The 24,268-nt window shown below is 44.8% G+C and overlaps 1 protein-coding gene across 1 annotated transcript in view; it reads right to left on the bottom strand.

The window, feature by feature from the left end:
• NBEA (neurobeachin) overlaps positions 1-21,724 on the bottom strand; it is an 822,532-nt gene extending 800,808 nt beyond the window's left edge. Inside the window, exon 1 of the mRNA XM_006874376.1 lies at positions 21,476-21,724. Coding sequence (XP_006874438.1) covers positions 21,476-21,724 — 249 coding nt within the window. The remainder of the gene's footprint in view (positions 1-21,475) is intronic.
• Between the last annotated feature and the right edge of the window lie 2,544 nt (positions 21,725-24,268).

Below are 24,268 nucleotides of genomic sequence, written 5' to 3'. Positions count from 1 at the left end.
GAATTGAAACATCCCATTTTATAAATTGGGTTTTGTCTTTAGCAACTTCTTGACATATAGTTGGCAGGAATTGAATAAAACATCTCTATTAGAAAACAAACCCTATTAAAGGATATTTCTATTCCTGTACTCTTGTTCCTTAGTACCAGGCCTATATTCTGCTTTCAAAAAAGAAAAGGAAAAAAAATGATTTAAAGATATTAACATTACCAAACCACCAAATGCCATCAAAGTGATTCTGACTCAGAGCAACCCTATCTACAAAGGGTTGTAAATTTTTATGGGAACGGAAAGCCGCATCTTTCTCCCAAGCAGCAGCTGATGGGTTTGAACTGCCAGTCTTGCAGTTAGCAGCCTTGTGCTTCTCCTAAGCGCCACCAGGGCTCCTTTAACATTGTCCTTGCCATTGTTGCCAAGTGCTACCTAGTCAGTTCTGGCCCATAGCGACTGATGAGCTTGAACCACCAACCTTGCGTTTCAAACTGACATTGCAGGGCAGTGCAGTAACCCAGAACTCCTAATGTTAGAGCTATTAAAACCAAAATGGACCACAAACATCTAACCCACTCTTCCTTTTCAGTCAGGCTAAATAAGGTCTACAACATTTAAATAACCTGCGCAACCAACACAAGATTAGAATACAAGTCCAAAATGAGTTATTTTCACTAACAATAGTAAAACTTTTTAACACCACAAATGAAAATAGCATAATATTAATAAAATAAAGCTTTCTTCAAAATGTTCCTTAAAAGTATTCCATATTATTAACACTACTCAGAATGCCAGCCAAGGAAGGTAAGTAAATTGAGCCAGAATATCAACACTGATTTCTTACATCATGAAAGTCTTGCTATTAAAAAAGGAAAGAAAAAAAAAACTTGAAACAGTTTGCTAAGTCAAACACTTGATTTACATTCTGGCACATGCTACTTACCTCCTCTCAGACTTAAAAACAAAACCTCACAAATATGTAAAGCTCTGGACCTCATTCTGATCAGCACTGCTCTAACGGAAAGCTCAGTGTGCTGCAGAAACTGGGAATCCTGCAGGGATCCACGATGGTGCATTTCTCTCACACAGACGGACACCGCTTGTGAGGGAATTAAACAAGAACTGTTGTTGTTAAGTGCCACTGAGTTCTTACTCATAGCAACCTTCTATACGGTTGCTATAGGGTTTCCAAGGAGTGCTGGGTTTAAACCTCTAACCTTGGGTTAGCAATCCAGTGCTTATCTTTCAGCTCACACCAGGACTCCAAAAAGGAAATGACCAGCATTCATTTTGTCTTTCTGTGGGATAAAGGGGGAGACAGGGAGGCTCAAGGTCACAAAGACAAGACAGGGTAGGGCCAGGATTTGAATTCAGATTAGTCATCCCACAAAGGCTGAGCTCTTTACAGAAATCTGGGATAAAAACGGATTTGCCTCCAACAGCATTTCCACGCTGCTTTATAAATCGATCCTATTTGTAGGGTACATTCATTAAACATGCGCGCTGACTAACAGTCTTCATCAGAAACTTTACCAAAAGTGTGTGGCCTAACTCTCTTTGTGTACATGGAAATCAAACACTCCATTATCACCTTGTCACCAAGCAGTAATAAGTCCCTTCCTACCTACCTAGACCCTGGTGAGGGTCTACTGCTAATAGATACTGCTAGACAATTTCTGAGTTGATTGTCTAGTCATTGTCTCAAAGGCTTCTACACTCCTGGGAATTATTCTACAAAGGGTTAGCGGTCACTGTCTGGGTAGCCAAACTGTAACAAGACCAACACAGCAGGTGTTGTCAGGTTACAGTGGCTGTCCCAGGTAACTGCCAGGAATCCTTGGGAATCACAGCCGCCCTGTCTAGGTATTCCAGAGACAGTTGGTAGGTTTGAACTGCCCACCTTGCAGTCCAGTACATTATCCTGCAGTGCCACACCAGGACTAAATCCTAACAAATTAAATATGATTTCCCATATGACAGGCCACCCTCTCTAAGCAATCCTGTGGCTTTGGGAGAGAGAGCCACAGGAGCAACTAAAAAACTACGAGGGTACTAACTCGTCTCTCCCGACACAGCAGCCTACAGACCACTCACTGCCTTGTCGCTTGCCCATGTTACTCTCTTGCAAAAGCACTTGCTCACCTCCTGCCTGGGCTTCACTTTCCATGTTCATGAACTGGGGAGACATGCCAACATAAATCATGGCATGACTGTATGAACTGGGGAGCCCACAGTTCCTTCACTCTAGAAACTTTTACATTTGTACATTTCTGAACTCAGCAGCTCCCTAGCAGTGGATGTGCATATTCAGGTGATGGGCTTCATTCCCCGCTCCACACCTATCAAGCAAGCAGCAGCAGATAACACAGCCTCACACCACACCTGACAAAAACAACTAACTATAGTTGTTAGTTTAATATATTTGGTGCAAACAAGCACCAGAAATGAATCTGATCTGGTTTGGAAACAGCTACTTTCCAGAATTTTCTTCAGTTGTTTATATATTGTTGTTGCTAAGTGCCATCGAATTGGTTCCAACTCTGTGCAGGGCTTCTGAGCTGGTATGTTTCAACAACTGACCTTTCAGTTAGTAGCCCAGTGCTTATCCTACAGTGCCACACCAGGACTTCCAAATTGAAGGATGGACATACCTCTACCATAGGAAAAAAAGTCAGTAGTGCAGCCTGTCCTTTGGACCCCAAAGTCCTTGTGCGCGGACGGAAGCTCCTCGCCCCAGGGACAGAAGCTGTGACATCAGAGGAGCGGGAGAGGGGCAGCAGCAGAACCAAGAACAAGGACAGAGTAGTGGGTTTCCCAGGCCACAGAGCAAGGGCTTGCTTGGAGAGTGGAGTACCTCCAGGCACTTCACCGGGGGGATGGGGAGCTAGGTTTGCCGAGCCATGGAGCTGAAATGCTCAGGCTGAGGAGTGGTATGTCCTATGGGCATTTATCAGCAGCCCTGAAAGAACTCTGTAACACTGACAGAGCAGAGAGAGGTCTGCGTGTGGGCATGGCTGAGGACAGTTCTTCCCGACTGGAAGAACTGTGCCCTGAACATCTCTGACCTCGAACTATAACCTGTTAATAGTCCTGGTATGGCACTGTAGGATAGTACAGTGGACCACAAGGTCAGCGGTTCAAATTCACCAGCTGTTCCTCGGAAACCCTATACAGGGTTGCTGAGAGTCAGAACTGACTCAAAGGCACTTATCAAAAACAACAATATTTCTCCTAATGGTGCCTGACTTCCATGTGACCACTGCAATGAACCCTGGAACCCAGCTGAGGTGAGAGGGTTCTGAGAGAATTGGTTTGGTGTTAGTTTTGCGTTCTGCTTTCGAGGGAGGGTGAGGTGACTGATTTCTGGGTTTGGTAAGTAGATATTACACCTAAATTCTGTAGTAAATATATTTTCATTGCATAGGTTTTTCTAAAAGCTTAAAAAAAGCATTAGTTTATTTCATTAAGAAACAGAGTCCTACAAATAACACAAGCAATATATAATATGGTTGTTAAGTGCCATCGAGTCGGTTTCCACTCACAGTGCCTTGGATAGGGTTTCTGAGGCTTTAAATCTTCACAGGAGTAGAAAGTATCATCTTTCTCTCATGGAGCGGCTGGCAGGCTCGAACCTAGGACCTTGTGGTTCGCTATCCAGTACTTACTCACCATACAATACACCACCATGCTCCCTCAATATGTACATTGGATATCTAGGTGAAGTAACAGCACTTTCACCCAGCTGTAAAACAACCTCCCATATTTTACTCTAATAATGTTCTTCCACTCTGTAGCGATGTTTACAATTCGCCTTCCAACAGTATTTCCTGACAATGAAATGCATTTGACTGTGTTGCCATATTGATTTCCATTAATTGTTTAGGCAGATTTCCCTGATGACATGTGGTTTTCTCACTTGTTACATCACTCAGGGTGAGGCGTCCTAACAGACAGCAGGCAGAGGAGATCCACAGTGGCTCACACAAGAAAGCGGTGTGTGTCCTCATACATGCATGTGTCTGCACACGCAGAGCACGCTAGAATACCAATCCATTTCGCTCTAGACTACTAGTGGGGCATCTACTTGAGAGATGCTTCTTTGAGGTCAGTGTTGCCCAGAAAAACAAAATGTAAGTGACAAGTGCAAGTCACAGCCCTAACGTTACATCTTTAGTAATCACATTAAAAGAAAAATGTAGATGGAAACATTTAAAATTAACTTTAATATCTTTTAAACCTGATGCATCCAAAATACCATTTCAACACGTAATCTGTATTCTGAAATGATTATTAGGTTTGCTTATGTTGTCACACCAAGGTTTCCAAATCGAGTGTGCACCTTATACTTCAGATTCCCACATGGTCCGTGCTCAGTGGGCGTCCAGGGCTAGTGGGTAACACACTGCAGTGAACAGCTTTAGACAGGTCTTGAGTCCTCTTCAAAAACTCAAGTCAAGAATCACCACCTTTACAAAGCCTTCCCTTGGGAGACTTCTCCTTTCAATGTGGCCCACTACACTCATTTCTATCATAGAATGGACACATTCCATTGCTTCTAAATGGCATAAATTCCAAGGCAGGGACCATGACATCCTGATCATGTCCTCACTTAGTATAGGTCCCTACCATTAGCTAGACTAAGCACACACTAAGTATTTGTGGAATAAAATGGATACATGGTCAAAGTTTGATTGAAAATGAATAGACATATTCACACCCAATACACTGGCATTCTGATGCTGAGTGTCTTCAAGCCAATTCCCACTCAGAGCAACTCTACAGGGCACAGTAAACTGCCCCATAGTTTCCCAAGCTGTAGTCCTCACAGAGAGACCTGGTGTGGTGCTGTATATAGGATAAGCACTAGACTGTTAACCACAAGGTCACTGCTTCAAACCCACCAGCCGTGCCTCAGAAACCCTATACAGGGTCGTTATGAGCAGGAATCAACTCAACAGCACTTAACAACAACAAACCTCATAAGAACAGAGAGCCAGGTGTTTTCTCTTGCGCGGTGCAGCTGGCAGGTTTGAACTACTGACCTTTATGTTAGCAACTAAGCACTTAACCAACTAAGCATTACCAAGGCTGCTTGGCATTTAAATACTTGAGAAGCGGGCAGGGAAAAAGGAAGTAGCTACAAACAACTGGGAAATTTTAAGAAGTGTAGTTTGTGATTGTTTGTTGTTGTTAAGTGCCATCCCTCATTAGAAGTCCAGTGCTTATCCTACAGCCCCACCCCAAGACTCCAAGAAGTGTGGTTGTTGTTGTGTGCCTTAAGTCAATTCCAACCCATAGCGACCCCATATATAGGGTTCCCAAGGAGAGGCTGGTGAATTTGAACGCGGACCTTGCATTTCAAAATGAGTTGCAGTCCAGCACATTAATCCACAGCGCCATACCAGGACCCCAGGCAATGTGCTTAGCAACCAACCAACCAACCAACCTAGAGAAGCTGCAGATTAAGCCTCATAGCCCAGCCTGCATAACTTAAGTGCAATTTGTTTTTCTTAAGTACCCACAAGTTAGTTCTGACTCACAGCGACCCTGTGTGGGGTTTCTGAGGAATGGCTGGTGGGTTTGAACCGCTGACCTTGTGGTTAGCAATATAGTGCTTATCCTACAGTGCCACAAACTGATATTATCAGTGTATATTAAAGCCTAATATCTGACCATATGCTAATCATAACATACAGCAAAACTTTATAAGATTTCTGGCTTTTCTTCAGAAAAAAACTACATCAATAGAATTGTTAACAACTAATAATATATGCCACAAATAGGATATACCTAATTACTATATTATGAATCATGGTAGCATAGTGGGTTACGCAATGGGCTGTTAACTGCAAGGTAGCAGTTTGAATCCACCAGCCACTCTACAGAAAGAAAAGGCTTTCTGCTCCCATAAAAATGTATAGCCTTGGCAACCCTATACAGGGTCACTGTGTGGGAACCTATTTGACAGCACACAACAGTACTTACTAAATGTCATTCCCGTAGTCTCTAATCATTTCACACAGAAATATAGTAAAGGTTCAAAGATAAGCACTGCCCTGCTAACCGAAAGGTCAGTGATTTAAACCCACCAGGTGTTCCTTGGAAACCCTACACAGGGTCACTATGAGTCAGAAGATACAGAATGCATTATTATACTGATCCAAAATGCCAACCACACTTTCACAAGCAATGGAATCTCTGTGGTGACTGTCTATAGCCTGTAATAATTTCTAAGCAGGACATCTTCAATTTACTTCCGAGTTTGGCAGTATAATTTGTCAAAGTAATTGGGTTCAGCTGTCAGTCTGAATGCTCTTCTGTCATGAAGTCTCCAGAATATATTAGACTACCTTTCAGAATGCAGATCACTGAACAGGTTAAACATTATTTCTAGAATTTAAAAAATAAAGAATATAATAAAAAAATTAAGTATATATAATTAAAATGTATTTGCTCAACATACTTAAAGAGTATTTGCATAGAGAAAACTACATCTTAACAGCTATTCATCCCACCCATAAAATAAGTGAGTCACTCTAAAAACTTTCTTTTGACCCAAAAACCTGGAAGAGAAAATGTGAATGGTTCCATGACCACAAGGCAGCATTCTTGAACTGTTGGCCAAATAATTTAGAAATTGGTGCTAAAGAAGCCAACTGGAGTCCTGGTGTGGCGTTGTGGGTTAATGGGCCAGACTGCAAGCCGTTTGAACTGCAAGGTCAGCAATTCAAGCTCACCAGCTGCTCCTCAGAAACCCTATACAGGGTCACTATGGGTCAGAATCAACTCGGCAGCACTTAACAACAGCAACAAAGAAACCAACTACCACTTGTTTGTCAATTTGTTGTACTGTGATGGCTTGCATGTTGCTATCATGCTGAAAGTTATGAAACTAGTATTTCATATACCAGCAGGGTCACGGGCCACCCACAGTGGACAGGTTTCAGCTGAGTTTCCAGAGTAAGACAGATTAGCAAGAAGGAGAGGAAGACTACTTCAGAATGTACCGCCACTGAAAACCTTAGGAACAGCAGTGGAACACTCTCATAAAGCACCAGAATACTGAAACATGATGACGAACACCAGAATATTGTCAGGTACAGTGCTGGAAGATGAGCCACTCAGGTTGGAGAGCACTCAAAATACCACTGGGGAAGCGTTGCCTCCTCAAAGCAGAGTTGACCGTGATGACGTGAATGCAGCAAAGTTTTGAGACCTTTTATTTGTTAATGGGACACAACTGAAAATGAGAAGCAGCTGTAAAGATACATTAAAAATCAGAACATGTAACGAACAGTCTGAATTTAGGAAAATTGGAAGTTGTCAAAAATAAAACAGAATGCATCAAGATCAATATCTTAGGCATTAGTGAACTGAAATAGACTGGCATTGGCATTCTGAACTGAAATTCACATGGTTTATACTACACCAGGAATGACAAATTCAAGAGGAATGGCATTGCATTCATCATCAAAAAGAACAAGACAGAGCTGTCTTGAAGCATAATGCTGTCTGTGATAGGATAATATCCAAACAACTACAAGGAAGACCAGTTAATACCAGTATTATATTTAAATTTACACACTAACCACAAAAGCCAGTGATGATGAAATTAAAGAATTTTACCAACTTCTTCATTCTGAAATTGTTCAAACACGTAATCAAGATGTCTTGATAATTACTTGTTACTGGAATGAAAAGGTTAGAAACAAAGTGGAAGAATCAGCAGTAGGAAAATTGACCTTGGTGATAGAAATGATGCTGGAAATCACATGGTAGAATTTTGACTTCTTCATTGCAAATGACTTCTTCATTGCAAATACCTTTTTTCAACAACATTTAAAAGATGACTATACACATGGACCTCACCAGATGGAATACACAGAAATCAAACTGACTACACCGTGGAAAGATACAGTGGAAAACTCCAGATCATCAGCAAAACAAGGCCCGGGGCGGACTATGGAACAGACTGTTAACTGCTCATATACAAGTTGAAACCAAAGTAGAAAAAAAAAAAAAAATTAAGTACACGAAAGCCACACTATGACCTTGAACTTATCCCACCTGAATTTGGAGACCATCTCAAAAACAGATTTCATGCATCAGACACTAATGACCAAAGACAAGATGAGTTGTGGGGTGACATCAAGAGCACCATACAGGAAGAAAGCAAAAGCTCATTAAGGCAAGAAAAAGGAAAAGCCCAAAATGGATGTCAGAAGAGACTTTGAAACTTGCTCTCCAGTACAGAGATGCTAAAGCAAATGGGAGAAATGAGAAAGTAAAAGAGCTGGACAGAAAACTTCAAAGGGCAGCAGGAGCAGTCAAACTCAAGTATTATTATGAAATAGAAAACCAAAAGGGAAGAACACACTCAGAATTTCTCAAGCTGAAAGAACTAAAGAAAAATTTAAGGCTCGACTTACAATACTGAAGGATTCTAACAGATTCCTGGTATAGTGCTGCAGGATAATGCAGTCGCTTTACCCAGCAGTCTCTCCTTAGAAATCCTAGACAGTACCTCTATGAGTCAGAACCTACTTGAGAGCACTTAACACATGAGCAAAGTATTGAATGATGCAGAAAGCATCAAAAGAAGATGTAAGGGATACAAGAGTGACTGTATTAAAAAGAAATGATCAACGTTGAACCGTCTGAAGAAGTAGCATATGATCAAGAGTCAATGGTACTAAAGGAACAAGTCCAGGGGACACCGAAGGCATTAGCAAACAACACCCCAGGGATTGCTGGGATACATATGGAAATCTTTCAACAAATTGATGCAGCATTAGTGACACTCACTCATCTATACCAAGACATTTAGAAGACAAACACCTGACCAACTGACTTGAAGAAATCTGTATTTGTGCCCATTCCAAACAGAGGTGACCCAATGAAACACAGAAATCTTTGTACAATATTATTAATATCACATGCAAGTAAATTTTGCTAAAAATAATTCAAAGACAGATGCAACAGTACATTGACAGGGAACTACCAGAGGTTCAAAGCCAGATTCAGACAAAGACAAGGAACAAGGGATCTCATTGCTGGCATCAGATGGATCTTGACTGAAAACAGAGAACCCCAGAAAGATGCTTACCTGTACTTTATTGACTTGACACAAAGGCTTTCAACTGTGTGGATCATGACAAGCTATGCATAACACTGAAGATGATAGATATTCCAGAATACTTACTTATGTTCATGAGGAACCTGTACATAGACCAAAAGGCTATCATTAGAACACAACAAGGGGACACTAAATGGCTTAATCAGGAAAGGTGTGTGCCAGGGTTGTATTCTTTCACCGTAATTATTCAATCTGTATGTTGAGCAAATAAACTAAGAAGTGATATTATATGAAGAAGAATCTGGCCGCAGGATTGGAGGAAGATTCATTAACAACCTGTGATATACAGATGATAAAACGTTGCTTGCTGAAAGTAAAGAGGACTTAAAATACTTACTGATGAAGATCGAAGACCACAGCCTTCAGTATGGATTGAACCTCAGTGCAAACAAAACAAAAATCCTCACCATGGACAAACAAATAACATCATGATAGGTGGAGAAAACATTGAAGTTGCCAAAGATTTCACTTTGCTTGGATCCACTAGCAATACTCCCAAAAGCAGTAGTCACGAAATCAAAGGACGTACTGCATTAGGCAAATCTGCTGCACAAGACCTCTTTAACGTGGTCAAGAGCAAAGATGTCAGCTTGAGGACTAAGGCGCATCTTACCCTTGCCACTGTGTTTTCAATACCCTCATATGCATGTGAAAGTTGGAAAGTGAACAAGGAAATCCATAGAATTGATGCATTTGAGTTATGGTGTTGGAGGCGAATATTAAAAGTGCCATGGGCTGCTATAAGAACAAACAGATCTGACTTAGCAGAAGTACAACCAGAATGCTCCTTAGAAACAAGAATGACAAGACTTCACGTCTCAAACTTTGGATTGGCCAAGTGGCAGCAGCAATGGAGTCAAGTGTAATGACTGTTGGGATGTCGCACACCTGGGCAGTGTTCTATTCTGTGTGCACAGGGCTGCTGTGAGTCAGAATGGGCTGGACGGCACCAAACAATAAAAAAGAAGCTAAAGAAATGAGTGACAATTCCATCTGAGTATAAATTTAGTATTGAAAAAACAGCTCACTGCCATGGAGTCAATTCAACTCATAGCAAGCACTTAACAACAAGAGCCATATTAAAAGAAGTGGGAAGGAAAAGGTGAAATTAATTTTAATAAATATATGTTAGTTAACCCAACAACCTAAGATGCAACATATTAACAGTCCAACAAGCAAACAATATTAAAACACGTAATGAAATATTTTATATTCCCTTTTTCAAACTATCTCTTTGGAATTTGTGCTATGTTCTAGACTTATCCACTCGCTCACCATCGAGTCCTTTCCGACTCAGCATGACCCTATGTAAGGTTCCACGGCTGTATATCTTTATGGGAGCAGAAAGCCACCTCTTACTCCCAAGGAGCAGATGGTGGATTCAAACTACTGACCTTGTGGTTAACAGCCCAATGCATAACCCTTTACCTACAGCACCTCTCTATTTCGACTAGCCACATTGTTGCTGTTGTTGTTGTTGCTGTAATTACCATGGAGTCGGTTCTGACTCATAGTGACCCTGCACAGGGTTTCCGAGGCTGCAGATCTTTACAGGGGCAGAAAACCTCATCTTTCTCCCATGGAACAGCTGGTAGTTTTGAACTGCCGACCTTGAGGTTAGCAGTCTGATTCGTAACCACTATGCTACCAGAGCTCCTTTATAAGTGTTCAATAGCCACAACTCATACTGTTTCCATACTGGACCATATAGTTATGTTGTTGTTGTTGTGAAGTGCCTTCGAGTCGATTCCAACCCATAGCGACCCTGTACAGGGTGTCCGAGGAGCAGGTTGTGTGCCTGAAACACCGACCTTGCAATTCAAACAGCTTTGCAGTCTGGCATATTAACCCACAGCGCCACACTATGTTGTTGTTGTGAAATGCCGTCAAGTCGTTTCCGACCCATAGCGACCCTGTGTAGGGTTTCCAAGGAGCAGCTGGTGAGTTTGAACCACCGGACTTGCAGTTCAAATTGACTTTGCAGTCTGATGCATTAACCCACAGCACCACACCAGGACTCCTGGTGACAAAAAAAATAGTCCTTTAGAACTAAGAATAAACATATAAAAAGGCAAATCAATAAACAATATAACAAAAGCTATGAATACATGCCAAGAGAGCATAAATAAAAACATGACAGATAAACCCACAGAAAGTTATTTTAAGATAAGCCACTGTAAGGGTCCCTGTGTGTCAGAACTTCTGGAAGGCACTTAACAAAAACAACAAACAACAAAGGGCTATTCTGCAATGTGAATGAGTCCTGGGGTGCTGTAGGTTAAGCACTGGACTTCTAACAGCAAGGTCAGTAGTTCAAATCCACCAGTGGCTCCGCAAAAGAAAGATGAGGCTTTCTGGCTCCCATAGAGATTTACAGCTTCAGACACCCCATACAGGGTGTCCAGGAGTCAGAATCTACTTGACGGCACCATTGTTGTTGTTGTTATGTGCTGTGGAGTCGTTTCCGACTCATAGCGACCCTTGTACAGGGTTTCTGAGGCTGTAAATCTTTACGGGAGCAGAAAAAACCTCATCTTTCTCCCATGGAACAGCTGGTAGTTTCAAACTGCTGACCTTGCAATTCGCAGCCCGATTCGTAACCACTACGCTACCAGATACTGCAACACAGAGAAGCCATGTCACTGCAAGTACTCACAGACACCTGACCCAAGCCATGGCTCTTCAGTTACCTCACAGGCTTGCGAAAGCTGGACAGTGAGTAAGGAAGACCAAAGAATTGATGCCTGTGCTTGACAGTGTTAACAACGAATACTAAACAGGCCACAGACTGCCAGAAGAGCAAATCTGCCTTGGAAGGAGTACAGTCAACAAACTCCTTAGAAGCAGGAATGGTGACATTTTGTCAAGGAGCTCTGGTAGCACAGTGGTTACGAATCGGGCTGCGAACCGCAAGGTCAGCAGTTCGAAACTACCAGCCGCTCCGCGGGAGAAAGATGAGGCGTTCTGCTCCCGTAAAGATTTACAGCCTCAGAAACCCTGTGGAGGGTCTCTATGATTCGGAACCGACTCCACGGCACATAACAACAACATACCTCCATTCACTGGTTATGAGGAGGGGCCAGTCTCTGGAGAAGGACATCATGCTTGGTAAAGCCGAGGGTCAGGAAACAGAGGAAGCGCCCCAGTGAGAAGGGCTGACACAGTGGCTGGGATAACAGACTCACACTAACAACTGTGAGAGGGCACAGCGCTGGGTGGGGGGGCTTCCTTCTGTGAGGTATATGAGTCTGAACCCACTCAACAGCAACTAACAACCATACACTGAAACGGTATAGAGAAAGTGCTTGATGGTATGTTATAATTCTTAAATACAAAAACAAGGGTAAAACCTTAAACTGTCACCACCTTCAGAAGCGATATGATGTATAAAAGGACTTGAAACAGATTTGTGCCATGCTACCTAGACATTTGTAATCTAGACAGGTAATATGAAAGATAAAAGAGCTGCTTTGTTTTTTTTTCAATATAAAACAGTTTTTTCGATGGCAGCACATTACCCACCTATTAGGTAAAAATGAACTACAGGTAAGTTTGACTTGAGATGAAAGACGACACAGGTTGAGATCCCTACTCAAACAACATCCCATAATAAATAAAGCACTTGACGTACTCATCTGTAACCAATCAGCTGCTTTCTTCCATAAAGTGCACATTTTCAGACGAGCAGACATCAATTACTGCTGTGTGCGTGTTCCTGGTGTCTTCCCGAAGACCCTGGCTTGGCCTGCTGAGTCTCCGAACTCCCCAACCTTCGCTCATAAAATTATTTGGGACTTGAGAGGAAAGCCCTAGTGGCACTGTTGGATGAGGACGACCAACCACAGGCAGCAGTTCAAACCCACCAGTCACTCCGCAAGAGAAAAATGAGGTGTTCTGCTCCCGCAAAGATTTGTTGTAGCTATTGTTAGATGCTGTTCAGTTGGTTCTGACTCCGTGACAACAGAACAAAACACTGCCTGATCTTGTGTCAGCCTCACAATTGTTGTGACATGTGAGCCCATCGTTGCTGCCACTGCGCCAATCCATCTTGTTGGGGGTCTTCCCCTTTTCTTGGAACCTCCACTTTACCAAGCATGATGTCCTTCTCCAGGGATTGGTCCCTCCTGATAAGATCTCTGACGGATGAGAAACTTCATACTTCAGAGTCTGGCCATTCTGGCTTCTAAGGAGCATTCTTGCTGTACACTTGCTCTTCTGGCAGTCCATGGAACTTAAAGACTCTTCTCCAACACCACAATTCAAAAGCATTGATTCTTTTGCAGACTTCCTTATTCATTGTCCAACTTTCACATGCATATGAGGCAACTGAAAATGCAGTTATGCCACTGGTATTGGAAATACCAGCAGGGTCTCCCATGGCAGAAGGTTTCAGCCAAGCTTCCAGACTGACTAAGACGGAGGAGGACAACAGAGAGGTGGACTATTTAGAATGTTTACCCACTGAAGACTTGAAGAGCAGCAGAAGCACAAAGATTGACGACCTCTGAAATGCTACACAGGGAACAGCAACAACAAAAAAGGAGAGGGGTACTAAGAATACACAGGGCAGAAAACTTTGGGAAACGAAACAAATGGGAGAGAAAAGCAAAATTTTAAAGATAAAATACTATGGTCCACACAGTCGCTTTCAAAATATTAAGGAAATGCAAGTAAAGAACCTGTGTATACAGAACGTACGTTTGTTTACAGGATTATATGAAGCTTTCGTGGCACAGTAAGTTATAAGCATTGGATTGCTAACCTCAAGGTCAGTGGTTCAAACTTACCAGACACTCTGTGGGAGAAAGATGAGGCCATCTTCTATAAAGCTTTACAGTCTCAGAAACTCAATGGGGCAGTTCTACCCTATACTATAGGGCCGCTGTGAGTTGAAATCCACTCAAGTACAGTATTTCTTCTGAGTTGTCAAAGGAAACAGGTTAAGGGCAACAGCTCTGACTTGTAAAACCTTGTCTTTAAATCAAGAACACTTTCATACCTATTTATTGAAGAAAAGTGTGCTGGATATATAACCTGATTTAAAACAATTCATGTGGCAATGTCTTAGCTAAATTAAAATTGTTGTTGTTGTTGTTAAGTGCCGTCGAGTCGGTTCCGACCCACATATTAAAAATAGTTTTCCAAGCTTAGCACCCAAGTCTTCATTTAGCGTAGGGGTGGGGAACGTCCAGCTCACGTGGCCACATAAGCCCGCAAAGTCATGTGGTCTGGTCGTGCCACATGGGATTTGAAATTCAATAAATCTAGGAGAGTTTTCCACAGCAACGTACATTTTTATTAAGGGACATTATACATATCCAAATAGCCGTTGGGAGAAACAAAAAAAGGTTGCCCACCCCTGAACTGTAGAGGCACTCATTCATTGACCCATGAAAGGACTTTGATCCATTGTTGGTTGTTGCTACGTACTTATGAGTCAGTTCTGACTCACAGTGACCCTGTATAGCATTTCCAAGGAGTGACTGGTGAGTTTGAACTGCCAACCTTGTGGTGCAACCCGACCTTGCAGCCCAGTGCTTATTTAAATGGCCTATTAAAAACAGTTTTCAAATCTTCATTTAGAAGGCATTCACTGTCGAATGAAAGCACTTGGATCCATGTGGCAAGTAGTAACACTTCAAAGACTGAACAGCTTCCTATTTAGCAAAGTTACAGAGCATCGGGAGAAGGCAGCTCCTTCTAGATTGGGTCGCTAAGACTTGGAATCGACTAGATGGCAGTGAGTTTGGTTTTGGTATATGAGATCAAAACATCAATCATTATGCTAAAGCAAAGATGAGAAGGTAAGAGTGCAGGGACATTCAAACACTGGAAATGGAATAATCACAACACAAAGACGATTGACTCATTCTGAAAAAATGTAACTAATGTCCCTGAACAATTTTTGTGGAATTTGTCAAATGTTAACCTTATTTGCTATGGAAATACTAATGGGAAGCACACTGGGAAAAACATTTTAAGTGTTATAACTCCATTAGAACACTTGATTAAACTATACTGTATGCCTGTTGATTGTTTTGTTCCATTTTCTTTTTTGCCTCCTACAAATTATTTGTAGTGTTTCAGACAATAGAGTAATTCCAAAATAATACGAACAACTAACATTACAAAATGCCTGGTTATTTATTGTGTGCCCTTCAGTTCCTCCAAGACTCCAGTCCCACGTATCTGCATACAAGTGTTAGGAAACAGAAGTGAATTTCTTCTCGCTAGAGAGCTCAGATTGTGAAAACTCAAAGCCAGAGGATGACAACTCACTCCGTTTGGTGTGCATCAACATCTTACCACTCATGGAAACAACTGCCAAACTGTGTTTGTAAGAAAAAGAAACAGTGCTCGAAAGCACATACTGTGCATGGATTCACGTACAGATAATACACTTTAATCGGAGCAAAGCATTGGCATCTTTATAAACCCAATCATCACTTATTTCAAAGAGGACCACTAGAAATAAAATTAATTGCCACAAGTTAACTTTTATCTTATTAATCTCAATTTTATCTTCTGAGCATGATACACTCACAATATATCTTCGTTATTCTTTGCCAGTTTGAACTGGCCCTTTTCTTTATAAACTCCACTCATCTAATATTTATCAAACGTCTACTATGTGTATAGGTATGTAACTTTTCTCCAGTGGTTTAACAAAATACCATTCAGTAATCAAGAATGGAAGAGGTGATGAGGAAAATGCACATCCCTAAGAGATCATATTGTCAGAAGGCTTAGGACCAAGCTGATACCATCACAGACAGGGCTCCTGAAACCAATCTAGGAACTGGACCCTAATAAATCCCATAAGCAACCTGAGCAAGTTTAAGTGGGTACAGTAGCAAATTCATAAGATTTCTGCAAGAAGAAATAAAGTTGATCCAGTACACTGGAGTTTGTATTTAGCATTGGAGCCCTGGTGGTGCAGTGGTTAAGCACTCAGCTGCCTACCTCAAGGTCAACAGTTCAAACCTACCAGGTGCTCCCCCAGAGAAAGATATGGTCATCTGTTTCTGTAAAGATAACAACCTTGGAAACCCGATAGGGCAGTTCTACTTTGTCCTAAAGGGCCACTAAGACTGGACCAGGTGTCCGCAATTGGCTTTATGACAGTCTACAACAGAAAGACTCTATCATGACCCTGTGCCTGGAGGATACCCTATCCCCAATCCAGCATCCTGCAGGCCAAGCCAGTGCACCCACTGCTGTCTCCACAGAAAACTGTTTTACCTCTAAATCATCTGTTTATCCTTCTATTCCTGCTGCAAGGCAGAGACTAACCATCTTTTTTTGTTTTTTGTTTTTTTAGTAGCAGTTTCTTGTTGCTTTTTTTTTCCATTGAAGCAATATATGAGAGTGAGTCAAAAATTATATGCACTCTGGCTATAGAATTCATTTTAATCAATTTTTAGAAAAGACAAAGATGTCATTTTTCAGCATAATCTCCCTTTTCATTACACTTTGTCCATCTGTCAACAAGCTTTCTAGTCCCTTATTTAAAATGTTTTAGGCTAAGCTGCGAGTCATGAATGCACTGCTGTCTTCACTCTTCCATCAGAGGTGAATCTTCGTCCTCAAAGGGCTACTTTCAAGAGACCAAACAGGAAAATCTGATGGCGCTAGATCAAGACTATAAGGAGGATGCTTTAATAATTCAAAACGAAGTTTTTGCAGAATGTCAACAGTGTGGGCGGAGATGTGCACACTGTCATGCAAGATCACTACGCCTCCCAGAGACAGCAATCCTCTGCATTTAATCCAACGTTTAGGCTTCAGTTCTTCAGTTCTTCAGTGAGCATCTCACTGTAATGAGCAAGCTCTGTTGGTTGTCAAACCTTTTTCCTGATAGTGTTCCAATACTGGCCCTTAGAATCCCAGAATACTGGAAGCATCCATTTTCCAATTGATGGTTTACTTTTTAACTTTTTCTTGGTTGGTGACTGAGGATGTTTCTAGTCCATACTCCCAGGCTTGTAGTGATGAATCCATGTCTCGTCATCAGTAACAGTTTTGTTTTTAATGAAACTTTTACCACCCATCGACTATCGGTCCAAATTGTGTTTGCAGATGTCCAACCTCTCCCGGGAGTTGTTTTGGTACCCATGTCACACAAACTTTTCTACACCCAAGTCTGTCGAGGCAGACTTTCATAGGCAGCGTCAAGGCTGACTTGCAAATGATTTGCCACATAATTCGCTGTCACTCATCTATCTGACAGAAATCTATTCACATGCACACTCAATGCTGTCATCAGCCACAGATATGGCCGGGCATATAAAAATAATACCAGTGCAGATAATTGTTGACTCACTGTATTTTTTTAATAGCACATACCAACATTCAAATGCAAATTAGACCTCTCTTGGTGAAATTTTAAAAATGTATATAATGAACATTATTCTGATTATCAAGTTTCCAATTTAAAAACTCTAAAAAAGAGATGTTGTCACATTCAAGTACAGAAAAGGACCTTAAGTTTTCTTTTAATAAAATTATCAGGATACATATGCTTAATATATCACAAAATTCCTTTAAGAGACTGTGGTATGCTTTTAAGACAGTGCATAGCATTCCACTCAAATATAAAAAATAAAACGACCAAAGGAATTACTGTTTTCCACAAGTAAAACTATGCTCATAGTATGTCAAACTAAATCTTGAAAAATATTCTTCATATTAAACCTTATAGAAGTATAATAGAGAAGACAGTTATTCAAAAACCATGTTGTGAATTCTTTAAGTTAATAGCAATCCTCTATCTTTAGTAAGGGGAGGGTAAAGATTTACAGCCTCTGAACCCCTGAACAAGGTCGCTATTAGTTGGAACCGACTCAGTGGCACACAACCACCAGGCATCTTTAATAAAGACGTCTTGTTATATAAATTGTCATAAAAGAAACACTCATGTTATAAGCAAAGGTAACACGTGCTGTTTACATAGCATTTATCTTCAAGAAAAGCAAGACCTTGTGTAAATACATGTAAACTGTACTTATACAAAGGCAGTAATAGATAAAAAGGATTCCTGGTCTCTATTGAGACAACCAACTAAATCCATTTTCTACAGCTAAACTCATTAAACAATTCCTCTCAAAGCCAAAGTCTGTGGACTTTAGTTACTTGCACTGGGAAAGCTAAAAGCAAACCTTAGTTCATTTTATAGCAGCGTTATTTACTAACTTATCTTCCTAACACTGCCCATGCGTAGATGGTTTTAAGTAAACTAAAACAGCATTTTACAAAAATACACTACATCTATCATGGACATTTGTTTTATCATCATCTTCACGGTTCTTCAATACACTCCCACAGCCACCTGAGAAGCAGAAATGGATCTCACCCTTTTACAAACAAAAGCAGAAAACTTTCTGCCAGTGTGCTGAAGTCATCATATATTTTACTGTCTGCTTAAACTGCACTCTGTAAAATACTGAATTCTTTGGGAAAGGCACATGACAAACAGCACCTCAAAGTCAAGTTACCAGTATTCTCCTGGGAAAAGGACATACTGGAGAAAAAAGAATGACGAGTATTTTGACAAAGGTGACCAAGGCAAGGATGTTGTTTAAGGTGGATTGAATGCATTCCTTGTCTTTGTGCTCCGCCCTATAGAGCAAGTGACGATTAAATCACAATTTCCACTTCACCTTTTTACTGCATGATTTAAATTAGGACTGAAAATTGGAAAAGTCATTTTAGAGATAATATTAGAGGCTTCCAATCTCTAATAAGTCATGGAGCACCTTAAATGGATTTTACTGGTTAACTGATGAAGGGAACAGAATTATGTTTTGTTCACTCTTTTAAAAAACATCTAAAATAGTTTCAGAATCCACTTAAGCTTTCACATGGTACTTTCATTACAAAGAGATGGAAAAGAATAAAGCCCAGTCCTACAATTAACTAACAGTGACACTTCAAATGACCAGCTCATATTTGCATAATCATTAACATTTTTGACACAAACAGCTCTTTTTGCCAGGGATTGCAAAGTCAGTTTGAACTGCAAGGTCGGTGGTTCAAACTTACCAGAAACCTATATAGGGTTGCTTTGAGTCAAAACAGACTGGACGGCACTTAACAACCAACAGTCCCCTAAGAGTGTCCATTCCCAAATTGACTGTATCCTTTAAATATGTCAGAAGAAATCTGAAACATAACTTTCTTATTCAATACAGGTACAAGGCAAGACCTTGACCTGGAATTGGGGGCTAGACCATTTCAGTACTAATTCTCTTCATTGTGCTTAAAGGGGGGAACATTTCTGAAATAGTGTTTGCAACCTGAGACTTCAGGCCAGATGGTCAGCACTCTGAAGGCTTCAAACTGGTTTCCAGCTAAAAACCTTCATTTCCTTCCGTAATCTACTTTCTGTGAAGAGCTGACCACTGGGGTGGGTCTCTGACCAGCTGAAAGGTGCCAAATGAAGCACCCAATGCTATCAAAATGCCACTGGGTCTCACCGCAGCCAAAGGAACACTGAAGACACAATGCATCCCTTTAACTTGAGTAGACAAAACTACAGGACCACATACTGAAGTCTTCTGAGACTTAAACACCTTTCTTTTTTTAAAAAAGGAAATACCTTCTAATGGCAGCCCGATAAAATCAAGACCCCCGACAAAATATTAATTTTATTAGTGCTCTGGCAGAATGACATTCATCCAAAGCGTCACTGAGTCTGGTGGTGACTTGTTGGAAAGGAACTCACAAGTCCAAAGAGGTGTTTTGTATTTTAACAGCAATCGACGCGGTAAGAAGTTCTCATCTTCCACGTGATATATTAACAGGAAAAAAAGAAAATCCACTTTCACTTTCCTGGGAATTTCTGGGCTTCCTAAACCAAAGACAGGCTCTACACAGAGTCTCTGGGCACTACAGATGCGGCCTCAGCATTCCTCTGGTTTACCAAGCGATCAAAGAAACAATTGCTCGGGCTCTTCCTGGGACCCCAGGGCCAGTGCAATCAACCCTGAGGCTCTGAACCTGCCTGCAACCCCCGGGGGGGACGGAGAGGGAGAAGGCGCTGCTGCCTCCGTGATAGCAATCCCTGTCCCCGCCCCCGCCTGCTTCCCGGACACTGTGGGGCTGGCACCTCACGAAGTCACAAGGGACCTGCAGCAACTCCTCCTCATCGCCACAGAAACCTACAGCAGCGCTGCACAAGGCGGCCATGGAAACCGAGGCACAGGGTGCGCTGCGGCCGCACGTGTGAGCGCACGCACATATACACGGGCGCACACACTTATACAAGGGCGCACGCACACAAACACACACGCAGTCGGGCTGCACTACAAGGAGCCCAACACAGTTCCGACAGCACGCCCTCCTCCCTGGAGACCACCCCGCTCCGCCGGCATCAACAGCCCCAGAGACAGGGCCCAGGGACCAGCGTGCGTCCCCAGGGGCGGGAGACGCAGCAGGGACAGAGGCCACTGCATCCCTGACTGAGCTCCAAAGTCCACCGGAAGCCTTCACCCTCCTCAGAAGGAGATGAAAGCCGACATCAAGTGGACAGAGAGGGAGGACTTGGAGGCCGGGAGGAAGTATGTCCAGACTAGGGAGGGAGGACACAGGACCAAGAGGGAGCACGATGCATCAGGAGGAAGGGCACAGGACAAGGCGACAGGGCATGGGACAGGGAGAGCGGGCATGGGGTGAAAAGAAAAGACATGTGATGGGGAGGGAAGGATATGGGACCCGCTGGGAGGACATGGGGCTGGGAAGGAGGACATGGGACCCGCTGGGAGGACAGACGAAGGACCTGGAGGGAGGACGTGGGATCCGGAGGGAGGACGTGGGATCCGGAGGGAAGACATGGGAGCGGGAGGGAGGACATAAAATCGGGAAGGAGGACGCGGAATCCAAGGGAGGACCTTAAGATCAGGAGGGAGGACATAAGATGGGGAGGGAGGACCTTAAGATCAGGAGGGAGGACATAAGATCGGGAGGGAGGACGTAAAATCGGGAAGGAGGACGAGGACGCGGAATCCCAAGGGAGGACGTTAAGATCAGGAGGGAGGACATAAGTTCGGGAAGGAGGACGTCAGATCCGGAGGGAGGACACGGAGCCAGGAGGGAGGGCAGGGGGTGTGAGGGGGAGGGGAAGGCGTCAGAAGGGCACTTGGATGAGGGGGCATGGAGCATGGAGATGAGGAGAAAGGGCGTGGGGGTGGGAGAGAGGAGGGGGATGGGGAGGGCGGCATGGGGTGGGAGGGAGAATAGAGGGCTGAGGAGGGAGATCCAGGGGAGGCTGTGGTGGGAGGAGGGATGGGCGGACAGGGGGAGGGGAGGGAGGGGAGGGAGCACTGAGGCCCGCGCGCACCCTCTCCTTACCAGGTTGAGCACCGTCTCCACGATGTCCCTGTTGCTGACCTCGCCGACCTGTATGAGTCCGATCAGCACGGCGAATTTCATCCGAATGTTGCGGATCGGCACCGACGGGTTGATCATGCCGGCAGGGAGCACCACGGGCCCGCTCCCCACCGGGCCTCGCAGCTCGCCCGGCCCGCCGCCCCCTGCGCCGACTGCCACCAGCCCCGCCGACTGCGGCTCAGGGCCCGGGCCCGGCTTCTCGCTCGCCATGGGCCTTGGAGGGGCGCGGACACAGGTCCCGGGACCGCCGCCCCCGCCTCAGCCCGGTCCCGGTACCGTTACCTCTGCCTCAGACCCGGTCCCGGTCCCGCTCTCCCTGCCTCAGACCCGCCGGTAGCGCCGCCTCAGCCCTTGTCCTGGTACCGCTACCTCTGCCTGGTACCGCCGCTTTCCCCACCTCAGACCTTTCGGTACCTATTCCGCCTGAGTCCCGGTCCCGGGGCCACTGCGCCCGCCTCCCGCCTGTTCCGCCGATGCCGCCGCCTTCGCCTCAGCCCCGACCCCGGCCCTCCACTTAGAGCCCGCATCCACCGGTCCTGTGTGTCCGGCCCGGCCGGCTGAGGCGGCGGCTGAGCCCAGAGCGCCCGCCCGGCCCCCGCCCGCGAGCGCGGTCCTCAGGACTCTCCGGCCGCGCAGCTCTCTGCGTCCGCAAGCGCCGGTGTCCGCCCCGCAGCTGGGCGGCTGCTCCCCGCGGTCCCACGCCCCGCCGAGATGCAGCGGCCGCCCCAGCAGCCCTACGCAGGGATCAGCGGGCCGCGGCGCTGGCCGGTACTGAAGCGCCGACACTGGCCGACGCTGCCGCGGCCGCCGCTGTTGTGATGAAGCCCGGCGCCGCCGCTCACGCCGCCATGTTGCCGCCCCCCGCCTGCGGTAGCAGCCACGCGCCTGCGCAGAGCCGAGGGGCGGGGCCGAGGGGAGGGGCGGGGCCTTGGGCGCCCCTCTAAGGCCCGGACCTCGTTTCTTTCTGCACCCTCCCACCTGACACCCCCTCGTCACTGCCCCGGTCCCCGTTTACGCCCGTCCCACCTCTCCTCACCCACACACCTAGACACCCCTCGTGCGCCCCGCGTTTGCCCTGCCCGCCTGTGCTCACCCACCCTAATGACACCCCTCCCTAGGCGAACCCCTTTTCTATCCCGCCCTCCTCTTCCTCCTCCTCTCCCGGCCCACCCGACCCCCAGTCCTCTCGCACTCCGCACCCCCACCCGCCCCCGCGCACCCTCTTCTTCCCGGCCCTATTCTCTGCACCCCTACTTGCTCCCCATGCACCCCTTTCTCCCAGGCCCCCCTTTTCTCTGCACCCCACCTGCCCCGAGTACCCTGTTTCTGATTCGCCCTCCTCTCTGCATCCCCACCTTTCCCCGAGCACCCCTTTCTGCCCGGCCCTCCTCGTCTTCTCCCTGCCCCACTCTGAGCGCAGACAGGTGAGCAGGTGCGCGGGGACCGTGCCAGACCAGACGCTGGCGGAGCCCGAGGCTAGTGCTGGTGGCTTCCTTGTGTCTTGTCCCCTGAGGGCGGCTTCGCCCTGCTAGGACACAGTGTGGGGGGGTCCTGTGCACCGCCCCCTCCCCTCAGTGCCCTCCTGCGGGGGGGGGAGGGGAGGACTCGTGGTCGCTGTCGCACCAGCTGCTGCTGAGGCCAGCCACGTGCAGCCTGGGGTCGGGGAGTGGGGCGTCTCCTGTGGACCCCACGCCTCGTGGGGGGCTGGCCTGCACGTCGTGGGGGCGGGGCGAGCAGGTGGGGAGGCACGGGGCTTCCACAGCCTAGGAGGAGGCTGGCACCTGCGCACACAGGCACTACTTAAAATAGGACTTGTAGCGCCGCCGCTCTGCAGAGAGCTGCCAGCAACAATGAGCTCTGGACCTCGCCTGCCATTCCCCAAACACCGCCTTCGGAGACAGTGTGCCGCCCTGGTGGTGCAGGAGAGAAGCGCTAGATTGCTAACCTCAAGGTGGACGGTTTGAGCCCAACCAGCGTCTCTACGGGAGAAAACCGTGGCAGTCTGATTCTGTAAAGCTTGTCGACCAGCATAGCGACCTTGTGCGGGATTTCCGAGGAGCGACTGGTGAGCTTGAACTGCCGATCTTGTAGTTCTAAAACCGACCTTGCAATCCAGCGCCTTAACCCGCAGCGACTCACTAGGATTCCTCTGTAAAGATTACATCCTAAGGACAAGCTCTACCCTGTCCTGTCAACTCGCTATGTATACAAATCTCCATGCAGTGGGATTTTCTGGTTTGTTTTGTTTTAGGTGTCACTGGGGTAGTCTGGTGGTAGTTACAAAACCCATATTTTTTTAACAAAAAGAAAGAAAGAAAATCCCTTACTACTCTCATATGATGCCAATTACTGAGGTGTCATTTTATCGTAGGCACACCCAGTTCGAAGGATTTGGGGAATCTGTGATAAAAGTAGACATATAAGCAAAGAAAAACAAACAGTAACTTTTAATAAATAAAAAAGAAAATGTACACAGTAATCTTGTGGCTGATATTGAATTCCAACAAAGTAGACTGGAGTGCTATCTTCCTCAAAAATGAAGGATGGTATTTTCTTTCCTGTTTCCTGAGGTATGTCCTTTACAATAAAGATACCTTAAGAGGCACCAGAAATAGTACCTATCTTGAGCATATTCAAATCATTTTAATCATCATCTCAAAGGAAAACCTGTCACTATATAAATCCATTCTAATCTAGTTTTTACTACTCACATCTAATTGGGCTCCTCTAGTCAGATTAAGGTCAGCGGTTCGA

Source organism: Chrysochloris asiatica, unplaced genomic scaffold, assembly GCF_000296735.1.
Source record: "Chrysochloris asiatica unplaced genomic scaffold, ChrAsi1.0 scaffold00272, whole genome shotgun sequence".
NCBI lineage: Eukaryota > Metazoa > Chordata > Mammalia > Afrosoricida > Chrysochloridae > Chrysochloris > Chrysochloris asiatica.
Note: the sequence above shows the minus strand (reverse complement) of the source record. Positions and strands in the feature narration are given on the sequence as shown.